Source organism: Chrysochloris asiatica, unplaced genomic scaffold (genome assembly GCF_000296735.1).
Source record: "Chrysochloris asiatica unplaced genomic scaffold, ChrAsi1.0 scaffold00064, whole genome shotgun sequence".
Lineage (NCBI taxonomy): Eukaryota > Metazoa > Chordata > Mammalia > Afrosoricida > Chrysochloridae > Chrysochloris > Chrysochloris asiatica.
Genome location: NW_006408582.1, coordinates 5,895,924 through 5,908,289, shown reverse-complemented (window position 1 = coordinate 5,908,289; position 12,366 = coordinate 5,895,924). Strand labels below are relative to the sequence as shown.

At 36.2% G+C, this 12,366-nt stretch overlaps 1 protein-coding gene across 1 annotated transcript in view; it reads left to right on the top strand.

Moving 5' to 3' along the window:
* FZD3 (frizzled class receptor 3) overlaps positions 1 to 12,366 on the top strand; it is a 145,870-nt gene that overhangs the window by 127,482 nt on the left and 6,022 nt on the right. Inside the window, exon 5 of the mRNA XM_006864343.1 lies at positions 5,587 to 5,820. Within this exon, the coding sequence (XP_006864405.1) occupies positions 5,587 to 5,820 (234 nt within the window). The remainder of the gene's footprint in view (positions 1 to 5,586; positions 5,821 to 12,366) is intronic.

Here is a 12,366-nt window from a genome sequence, read left to right as displayed (position 1 = left end):
TAAGTATTCCTTTATATGTGGTTTAGAGTTCTGGGACCATCCCCTGAGCCTGCTTGATCGGGTATTCTGTGTTGTTGTTGGCGGAGCTCTCTGCTATATGTCCACTTGATCCGCCATCTTGTTTGTTCTCCTCATTTGATTTCTTGACTGCTGCTTCCATGAATGTTAAAGTGGATCCAAGCAAAATGAAGTCTTTGACAACTTCAGTCATTTCTCTGTTTATCATGATATGTTTTATTGGTCCATTTGTGAGGAGTTTTGTTTTCTTTCCACTGAGGTGCTATTCATACAGAAGGCTGTAGTCTTTGATCTTCATCAACAAGCATTTTAAGTTATTTTGACTTCTAGCAAGCAAGGTTGTATCATCTCCATATTGCAGGGTGTTAGTCTTCCTCCAATCCTGATGCCATGTTCTTCTTCATATAATCCAGCTTCTCAGTATTTCCTCCGCATATAGATTGAAATAAGTATGGTGACAGAATACATCCCTGGGACACTCCTTTCCTGATTTCAAACCATTCAGTATATACCCATGTTCTGTTTGATCTACTTCCTCTTGGTCTGTATGCAGGTTCCTCCTAAGGACGATTAAGTGTTCTGGAATATCCACTCTTTACAGTGTTATCCATAGCTTGTTATGATCCACACAGTTGAAAGCTTTTGCATAGTCAATAAAGTACAAGTAAATATTATTCTGGTATTCTCTGCTTTTAACCAAGATCCATCTGACATCAATAGTGATATCCCTCATTCATTATCCTCTTCTGAATGTGTCTTGAATTTCTGGCAATTCTCTGTGGATATACTGTTGCAGCCATTTTGTAATTCTCTTTAGCAGAATTTTACCTGCATATGATAATGATATTGTTCAACGTATTCCATTGGGTCACCTCTCTTAGGAATGGGCACAAATAAGAATTTCTTCCAGTCAGCTGGCCAGATAACTAATTATCTTCCAATTTTCTTGGCATAGTCTACTGAGTGCCTCCAGTGCTTCATCAATTTGGTGAAAGTTTTCATTTTGTATTCTGTCAAATCCTGGAGCCTTGTTTTTCACCAATGCCTTCAATTCACCTTGGACTCCTCCCTTCAGAACCACTAGTTTTTGATCATATGCTACCTTGTGAAATGGTTGAACATCAACCATTTCTTTTTTGGTACAATGACTGTGTATTCCTTCCATCTTCTTTTGACGCTTTCTGCATCCTTCAATAGTTTGCTCATAGAATTCCTCAATATTGCAAATCAAGGCTTGAATTTTTTCCTTTGGTTCTTTCAGCTTAAGAAATCCTGAGCATGTTCTTCCCTTTTGGTTTTCTAACTCCTGATCCTTGCCCATTTTATTAAAGTACTTGACTTTGTCTTCACAAGCTGCCCTTTGAAATTTTCTATTCAGCTGTTTTACCTATTCATTTCTTCCAATCACTTCAACATGTCTATACTGGAGAGAAAATTTCAGAGTTTCTTCTGGCATCCATTTTGTTCCTTCTTTCCTGTCTTTTTAATGACCTTTTAATTTCTTTCTGTATGGTGTTCTTGATGTCATCCCACAGCTCTTGTGGACTTTGGTCATTGGTGTCAAATCTGTTGTTCTTGAGATGGTCTCTAAATTCAGATAGGATATGTTCAAAGTCATGTTTTGACTCTCATGGACCTATTTTTATTTTCTTCGGTTTCAACCTGAACTTGCATATGAGCAATTGATGATCTGTTACGCAGTCTGCCCTTTGCCCTGTTTTGGCTGATGATATGGAGGTTTTCCACCATATTTCTCTACAGATATAGTCAATTTGATTCCTCTTTATTCCATCTGTTGAGATCCATGTGTGTAATTGCCTTTTATTTTGTTCTAAAAAGATAATTTATAGTGAATATGTCCTTGGTCTGGCCTTTGAGAATGTCCATAAAGTAATCATAATAATGATTCCCTAGCTCTGGTAGCGTAGTGGTTACGAATCGGGCTGCGAACCTTAAGGTCAGCGGTTCGAAACTACCAGCCGCTCCGTGGGAGAAAGATGAGGCTTTCTACTCCCGTAAAGATTTACACCCTAGGAAACCCTGTACAGGGTCGCTATGGGTCGGACCCGACTTGATGGCACTTAACAACAACAACAACATTTAATTGAGAACATTCAGTATTCCACACAGTGTTACTGGCACTTTGTTGTTGTTAGCTACAATCAAGTCAACCCAATTTATGGCAACCTCATGTACAACAGAACAAAATGCTGTATGTTCCATGAGCCAACATGATCAGTTGTTGCTGGGCCATTGTGATCCATAAGGTTTCCTTGGAATACTTTTCTGAAATAGATCACCTGGCTTTTCTTCCTAGTCTGTCTTAGTCTGGAAGCTCCATTGAAACTACCACTGCCCCCATCTAAGTACTTTTCACGTTAATTAAAACATTTAATCCTCTTAAATCTTTGTAAGGGAGCTCATCATTTTACATACAAGGAAACTGCGACATAAAGTCAAGGTGAGTGCTAGAATTAGAATTCAAACTGAAGTGGTCTGATTCTAATACTTTGCTCTTATCTGTAAAATGGAGTACTAAGCCTTCACCATTTAAAGGTAGTTTAAATTTTTGGAACAACTAGAATCTAGTTGGAACCAAATCTGGAAAATAAAGTCAAAGATGAAGATAGATTTTGTTGATGTGAAGAAAGCCCTTAGAACTCTTTTTTAAACCTGATTACTGACTTTTGGTAGCATAGCATTTACGAATCGGGCTGTGAACCTCAAGGTCAGCAGTTCGAAACTACCAGCTGCTCCATGGGAGAAAGATGAGGCTTTCTGGTCCTGTAAAGATTTACAGCCTCTGAAACCCTGTACAGGGTCGCTATGGGTCGGAACCAACTCGACAGCACTTAACAACAACAACAACAATTGACTACTTTGATTTGGTATATACAGATGAGGAAGGAGCCCTAGTGGCACTGAGTTTTAGGCATTGGGCTGCTAACTAAAATATTGACCTTTCATACCTACCAGGCTTCTCTGTGGGAGAAAGATGAAGCTGTCTGCTGCTATAAAAATGTATAGTCTCAGAAACCCTAAATAGGGTCACTATGAGTTGGAATCATCTTAATACCAGTGGCATACATATGAGGGGCCTTAAAATGTTTGTGGAAAATTCCATTATCTTTTAATTCCATTTTCCCGCAAACCTTTTAAGTCCCCTCATGTTTGTTTTTGTTATTGTTAGGTGCCATTGAGTCGGTACCCACTCATAGTGACCCTGTGCACAACAGAACAAAACACTGCCCAGTCCTGGGCCAACCTCACAATTGTTGCCACGCTTGAGCCTATTAATGCTGCCAATTTGCCAATTCATCTCGTTGAGGGTCTTCCTCTTTTTCTCTGACCCTCCACTTTACCAAACATGATATCCTTCTCCAGTGACTGTCCCTACTGACAATATGTCCAAAGTATGAGAGATGAAGTTTGGCCATCCTGGCCTCCAAGGAGGACTCTGGCTGCACTTCTTCCAACACAGATCTGTTGATTCTTTTGGCAGCCCATGGCACTTTCAATATTCTTCTCCAACACTGTAACTGAAAAGCATCAATTCTTCTACAGTCTTCCTTATTCACTGTCCAGCTTTCGCATGCATATGAGGTTATTGAAAATACCATGGCTTGGGTCAGGTGCACCTCTGATATTTATGTGTATATATGTATATACACATAGATGTATATATGTGTGTTTGTGTACATACATTGGACAGAGGCACAAATCTATATTTTCTACTAATTATTTTTTATTTTTTCTCCTATCTAGTTTTTGACACTTCATTTTCAGGATAAATATATAAAGTGTTTTGTTTATAAATACCGTACTTCACCACTATTTTGTATTGGTTTCTAAGCCTTGGAAACCCTGTACAGGGTCGCTGTGTCAGAACCAACTCCACGGCACATAACCACCACCACCAGCAAGCCAAATAAAGGAATCCTGGTGTGGCACTGTAGGATAAGCAGTTGACTGCAAGGTCGGTTTGAACTGCAAGGTTGACAGTTCAAACTCACCAGCCGCTCCTTGGAAACCCTATATAGGGTTGCTATTATTGGAACTGACTCAATGGCACTTAACAACAATAACAACAAAGCCAAATAAGGACTTCTGGTGTGGCGCTGTAGGATTAGCACTGGATTTCAGCTGCACCTCAGAACCCCTATACAGGGTCACTATGAAGCTACTCGATAGCACTTAACAATAATAACAACAAACCAAATAAACTTAGATTTGATTCCTAACAGTTGGTTTTGTTGTGTGACATTTTTCAAATTCTTTAATATCTTAGAACCTCAGGTTCTTTGTGGTGTCAACGATATCTATAATTAATATATACCATATATACTTTTAAGGAGCCCTGGAGGCACATTGGTTAAGTTCTTGGCTGCCAACTTAAAGGGTGGTAGTTCTAACCCATCAAGCAGGAGAAAGATGTAGTAGTCTGCTTCTGTAAAGATGACAGCCTTGGGAACCCTATGGGACAGTTTTCCTCTGTCCTGTAGAGTTGTTATGAGTAAGAATGGACTACAGCAATAAGTGGTAATGTCCTTTTAAAAATAGCAGTAATCACCATAATGCTGCTGTTGTTGTTAAGTGCTATTGTGTAAGTTTCAACTCATAGCAACTCTGTATAGGGTTTCCAAGGAGAGGCTGGTGGGTTTGAACCACCAACCTTATATTTAGCAGCCCAGTACTGCATACTACACCAGGACTCTATATTCATAACATTATTTAAGAGCATTAAAAGAAAATTATATAAATTGACTGGCACATTGTAGGCACTCAATGTTACTTTTCCTTCATCAGAAATAACAGTCCTTTTGTAATTTGAAAATTTCTAGATTATATGTACTGCTTCTCAATTTATGACCCAATATTTTTATGTTTCAAGCTGACCTTATAGTCAAGTGCTTATCCTACAGCACCATACCAGGACTCTTAATTACTTAGTCACTTTAAAATTTTCATATACCAATGTAAATTTTAGGACCATTTATTTGGTTCTTTAATGAATTACTGCTTTGTTCATCATCAGAACAACTACTTGCTTTTAACCCCTTTATAGCAGTTAAGAACATTGAGCAACAAATTGACAATAATCCATCCTCTTAACTTTTTTACCTTAATTTTTTAATATGTTCAGGACTTAATTGCATATTTGCTTAAAATAGCTTTGTTCTAAATTCATATATTTGGTCTAAATTATGACCACTAATGATTATTCCAGCACCAGACTACTGCTTATGCCAAAATTGCTACCATAAAATCAAGTTTTGACCTTAAAATGACTGCTTTTAGAAGATAAAAAATGTTATATATATCCACTACTATAAGCCATACAAGAAAACAGTTTCTCCATATTGGCCTCTCATAACACCCTCAGGGACAGATTGGCATGGATATGTTATATTCTTTCCTTTAGAAACAGTGTTACCTTATATAAGCCTTAAAGGATAATTTAGAACATAGTCAATTTCAAGAATAACATTTATATTGCACACAAGTTTTGTTTATTGATTTATAGAGCATGCTACGCCTGTATCTTAAATTTAGTATTTTATTTTCTAGGATAGTGAATGAAAGTCGACAGGTACTCCAGGAACCTGATTTTGCTCAGTCGCTCCTGCGAGATCCAAACACTCCTATTATAAGAAAATCAAGAGGAACATCCACTCAAGGTACATCCACACATGCTTCTTCAACTCAGCTGGCTATGGTGGATGATCAGAGAAGCAAAGCAGGGAGTGTCCACAGCAAAGTAAGCAGCTACCATGGCAGTCTTCACAGATCACGGGATGGCAGGTGAGGTTTTGTTTTTGTTTTTGTTTTTTTAATACCTTAGTTTATTTCACATGCTGAATTATGGTCAAACAGCTTAAGACAGAAGAGTAGCCTGTTCTGACATAGAAGCTGACAGTTATTAAGCTGTTTGTTATTCCGGGTCATAGTCATATTTGAAAGTCAGTCAAATTCAGAGCTCGACTTGATGGAATAAGCAGTAAGTAGTCATTGTAGGGTACTGGCAGGGAGAAGGTGGGTGAAAATGGTTATGTTCAAAAGTTTAATCTAACAATCGTTGTTGTTGTTAAGTGCTATTAAGTCAGTTCTGACCCATAGAAACCCTTTATAGGGTTTCCGAGGAGTAGCTGCAGTTCAAACCACCTACCTTGCAGTTCAAACAGCTTTGCAATCTGGCACATTAACCCAGTGCCTCACCATGACTCCCCAACCATCAATTATGGAATGTCTATTATACATCAAGGAGTCCTAGTGTGGCGCTGTGGGTTAATGCGCCAGACTGCAAAGTCATTTGAACTGCAAGGTCGGTGGTTCAAGCTTACCAGCTGCTCCTTGGAAACCCTATACAGGGTCACTATTGGTCGGAATCGACTTGACGGCACTTGACAACAACAACAACTATGCATCAGGCACTGTGAGGAAATACACAGATGATTTAGGCATGATCATTATTTTAATAAACTCACATTTTGTTAAGAAAGAGTATAGTTAGTATTGGTATTGTAGTTAAAAACATGGGATCTGGAATGATATGCTTCAGTTTCATTATCTATAAAATGGAGACAATAATAGTATCTGCCTCTCATGGAACGTTGTAAAGATGAAAGGACATAATACACCTCATTCCTTAGAACAGTGCCTGTCTCACTCAATGATTGATACTGATTTTGATTGTTATTGTATGTGAATAATTAAAGTAAAATGTAAGTACAACAGTATAATCCAGAATCTGGCATTTTTCATAAAGGGCCAGATAATACGTATTTCCAGCTTTGTGTACCAGACAATCTCTGTTGCAACTATTTAGCTATGCCATTGTAGCATGAAATAAGCCATAGACACTATATAATCAAATAACACTTTATTTAAAAAGCCAGAGAGGGGACCAGATTTGGGCCATAGTTTGCCAACTCCTATAGTATGGTGCTGTGGGCTAAACAGAGTCGTTATGGGTCAGAATCGACTCGAAGGCACTTAACAAGAACAACAATAATATGGTGAGGAGTCTTGGTGTGGCACTGTGGGTTAATGCGCCAGACTACAAAGCCATTTGAACTTCAAGGTCGGCAGTTCAAGCTCACCAGCTGCTCCTCGGAAACCTACCCTATACAGGATTACCATGGGCACTTATACGGGAACCAACTCAGTGGCACTTAACAACAACAGTAGTATGGTATTGGAGTCCTGATGTGGTGCTGTGGGTTAATGCTCTGGACTGCAAAGTCTGTTTGTACCACAAGGTCTTTAGTTCAAGCTCACCAGCTGCTCCTCAGAAACCCTATGCAGGGTCACTATGGGTCAGAACCGACTTGACCGCACTAAACAATGACAACATAGTATGGTACTAGCATAGAGGAGGGAGTGATGAATTGTTTTGAAATAGAATGCGGTCAAAACTTTGCAGAGTGACTATGCATGAGAAGTCTGGCCATGGCTTTCTTGTTGAATTACTTGAAACACTAGTATTTAAGAAACTGCTTAGAAAATTCTGCAGTTAAATAGTTGAGAAACAATGAAAGCTTATTGGAGAGTAGTGGCCATTGAAAGAGAAAAAGAGCTATTTGATATTTAGAAGAAGAAATTAAAGGAATTGTTGATAGATTAACAGCAGCTGTAGAAAAGGTATGCACCAACTTTTTTTTTTTTTTTTTTAATTTCTAGTTTGGGAAACTGAAAGAACGAAAATACTGATGTCTAAAATGGAGAACATTTTGTTTATTTGAAAACATCTGTTTCTACAACTATCCTATGTCCTGCCAATCTCATTCCAGTATTTTTGTCACTCTTCTCCCTGTCCTCTATATCCCTAGTGTGGGATATGATTCCTATTCTTATTGTCAGCTTTCTAACTTGCTCAGCCATCTGTGTTTAAAAAACAGCATCTTTTCTTTGATATTTTGATACTAATTCTTTGATACTTAAATCTTTTTTTTTTTTTTTTTTTCTCTTACCACACTTTTTAAATGAATATTCTTTACTCAGTTTTCATTTCTTTCCTACCTTTCTGGCCTTCATCCCTTATAAATCTAGTTGTTTTCTCCTCTTTCCCCATCTAAACTGTACTTTCTAATATCACCAATGATATCTTTATAGCCACTCTCCAAGGCCTTTCCTCCCTCCTGCAAGCTTAACTTTTATCCAATACTCCTCCTCTATGAGAAGCATTCTTCTACATGTGAGGGACACAGAGATGGAAGAAAGAAGAGCATGCAGTCAATTACAATTAGTAGATAAAAAGAATGATGATATACAGGGTGTTTGTGGAACCTAGAGAAAAAAAAAAAATCATCTAATTAATCATGGAAAGTTAGTGAAAGCTCCACAAGAGATGACACTTCTTTGAATTGAATTCCCAGGAGGCAATGGAGACCTAAAGACAAGAAAACAGCACATGCAGATGCAAGGAGGAAGAACAGGCAGTTCAGTACTGGGGATTGTCTGGAACATAGCACGTAGATTTAGACAATTGTATAAGAGAAAGTTTTGTAGTTTTGCATAAAGGCAATGAGGAAATATTTTTAAAAGTAAGGTATTGGGTTAATAAAATCAGATTCTCATTTTTAAAACTCCCTTTGGCAACAGATAAGAGAGAACAGATTATATTTTCCAGTTAGGAAGTTTCTACCTTAATTTAGAGTGCTTTATTTAAAACACTTGAAGTCCTGGTGTGGCATTGTAGGATAAGCACTGAACCCACAGGGTCGGTGGTTCAAAGTCACCGGCCAATCCTTGGAAACTCTATACAGGGTCATTATGAGTAGGAACCGATGTGATGGTACTTAACAACAACTTAAGACACTGATAAGAGGAAATTGGAGAGTCTTTTAGAATATGTTTTGTCACTCACCAGCCTCCATGAACTCTGAACATTATATGACATTATTGGACTTATTATTTTCAATGAGAAATGAACAGTTAACTATAGTACAACTCCTATGTATGTGACATTCTGTGTATATTAAGATATATAGAAGAAAGATAACATGTAATTCCTTAGGAGCATTCAAGAGCAAATATCCTTATGGGAAAAATCAAGCATATATAAAATAATAGCACAAGCCAGCATATAATTAGAACAGTGAAGCTTGGAGATTGTAGATGTTATTGAACTTCAGGAAAAGGGAAACATCAGTGAGGATTAAGTTGATCCATAAAAATACCTTAGAGGAGATCTATGGGGCAAATAAATGAAGGATCAAAGATAAGTTTATATAGAAGTTATTTGGAAGATGCAAGTAGTGAATTTGTAAAGTCAGTTAAAGACAGAGGATTTCAGCTACTGTAATCTAAATGTAACTAAAGCTAATATAAAAAAGTTTATAATTATCATTATTAGTTGATAATTAAAATAATAAATTCAATCTTTATAAAAAAAAAAAAGAACAGACTTAGGACAAATCTTGGTAAATGCTTACAGTAATAATAATACAAGAATAGCCAGCATATGATACAAAGGAAAGTTCTTACAGACTTATGAGGAGATTTATAAAAGTTCAGAGGGGCTTCAAAAAGTTCATGGAAAAATTGAGTTAAAAGACAATGGAATTTTTCCATGAATTTTTTGAAGCTCCCTTGGATAATGTCATGGAAACTAGAGGGAAGAGAATTATTTGTTATAATGGCCTTTCCTGTCTTCTCTGCTTAATCAAAATCATACCCGTCCTTTGTTGCTTTTATTAAGTGCCATTGAGTCGGTTCCAACTTATAGCAACCCTGTATAAGGTTCCCAAGGTTTATAAATCTGTTCAGGAGCAGAAAGCCTCATCTTTTTCCAAGGAGCAACTGGCGGCTTTCAACCATGGACCTTGTGATTCTCAGTCTGGTGCTTATAATATGGAGCCACCACTCTGTCCTTTAAGACCTACTGATTCCCATTTCCCTGGCACTTAATTAACTGCTTTTTATCATTCTTTTGGTTATGATCTGTTTCCAGTAACATTGTCTTTGCTTAGCTAAATTTGCAGGTTCTGGAAAATGAGAACTAGATAGCATACATATGTTTCCCAAGAGTATGTAACAGAGAACAAGGCATGTATTTGGAGACAAACAATTCTATTGAACAGTATATGACTTTAGAAATAACGCAAGTTTTCTCCAGAAAGCGAGGGCCAAAGCTACAGTGGCAGCTTGCTAAGTGTGTTCTATAATGTGATATAAGAATGCTAATAATGTAGGAGCCTGTTGTACCTAAGACTCTAGGGCAGATTTGAAAAAATGGTGATTTTGAAAGTTTTCTTAATACCAAAAACCATCTTACAGTGGTTTCATTACTTTCTGCTTTAAGTTTCCATGTTAACACTATCTTTTGGCCATCATTTTCTTATCATTACATGGTATCTCTGCTATAGGATTCCATACACAACACATACAGGATTCCATGCACATAAACTTCTTCCCAATACCCATTCTGGTTCAGACTCCTTGATGGATAATCATTGATCTCTGTGCTACGTAAAATATGCTGAGGTAAATAACCTACACTTGTTCAGCTTCAAAGACTAAGTAATTAGTAGTTAGATGAGAGAACAAGAAGAAAAGGAAGTGAGTGAGTAGGTAAATGGAGGTTTGGGAGGCTTGGGAATAAGTGATTGGGTTGGTAAATAGGTGAAATGACAAGGGAAAGTTAGGGAATGAATAATGAGATACTAGTATAAACTACAATTAACTCAAGTATTCACTTTAATGGTAGCTTGGAGTAGAATCAGTGGTGGTGCAGTAGTAGAATTCTCATCCTCAATGTTAGAGATCTGGATTCAATTCCCACCCAGTGTGCCTCAAGTACAGCTAACATTCATCTGTCATTGGAGGTGTTCATGCTTCTGAGATATTGCTGAGCAGGTTTCAGTGGAGCTTTCAGACTAAGACAGACTGGAAAGTAAGGTCTGACAATCTACTTTGGAAAATCACTTAGTGAAAACCCTGTGGTACAACAGTTCCATCCAATTGTTCATGGGTTCATCAGGAGTCAGAAACTGACTGAACCATAGCTAACAACAACAGTGTAGAGAATCAAAAAGTAAATCATCCTAAAGTTTCTTTCATTTTGATTTAGGAATGCACCATATAATGTTTTAACAAAAATAGCAGATTAACCATTATAATTGTTTTGCATAAGCTTATATTAACATTAGGAGTCAGAATCCACTGGACAGCAACTGGTTTGACTTTTTTTATATTCATTTATTTTTTGATATTGTTTATTAGAGCAGATGGTCACAGTGTTTTAAATAAGTTGTTTAAATCTGATAGTTTTCTACATATATTATAATTAGAATTATTTATCTTTGTAATTGATACCCAGTTATCCATGAACATGTTCATACTTAAGAATTTTTTTATGGATACCTTTATATTTCACTTTAGTCATTACACTTAATACAGTAATTTTTTTTCTATGAAAAATGTAGTAAGTCTTATTTGCAACTCAAAGTTTTAGGTATATTTTAGATAATATGCAATTCATATTTTTAAATACTTTTTAAATTTACTTTTTCTAATTAATTTAATATCATTTCTAAAACATGGATATTTTGCTTTTTTATTTCCCATATTTATTTGAAATTGTACTAATAAAGTCTTTCAGAAGAAAGAGATACTCTAGTCATCTCATAAATCATAGCTATTTAAAAATATTTTCCACTCATTTTAGGAGGATAATTATTTTGCAAAATATAATTATTAAGTAAGAATAATAAATTCATTCTTAAAGAAGCTATTAATACATGCAAATATTGAAATTATTTTAATACAACTTCCAATAAAAATTTTAACCAATTTGGTAGTGAATGAAATGGCTTTTTATTAAAATTACTCTTTTATCAATTAACATGGCAGACTTCAAAACTATTTAATATATGCATCTTTTTATTTATAAATTATATATTCTGCTTTATTCAGAGCAGAAACAAAATAATTACTTTCTTGCTTCTATAAATTTCAAAAGATTTCTATTTTAAACTCTATAATCTAATGAAAACAGTTCTTGACAGCTACTCCATAAAACTAGAAGATCTTGAAACAAGACCTTCACCTCACACCTTATACAAAAACCAACTCAACATGGATTAAAGACCTAAATGTGAATCCAGAATTATGAAGGTCATCAATGAAAAAATAGGGACAAATGCGAGGGCACTAATTCAGGGAATACACAGACTACAAAACATTTTGAAAACTACACAAAAGTAGACAAAATAGATGAGTGGAACATACAAAAATTAAAAACTTATGTGCATCAAAAGACTTCACCAGAAGAGTAAAAAGGGAACCCACAGAATGGGAAAAAATCTTTTGGAATGACACATCAGACAAGGGACTTATTTCTAAAAT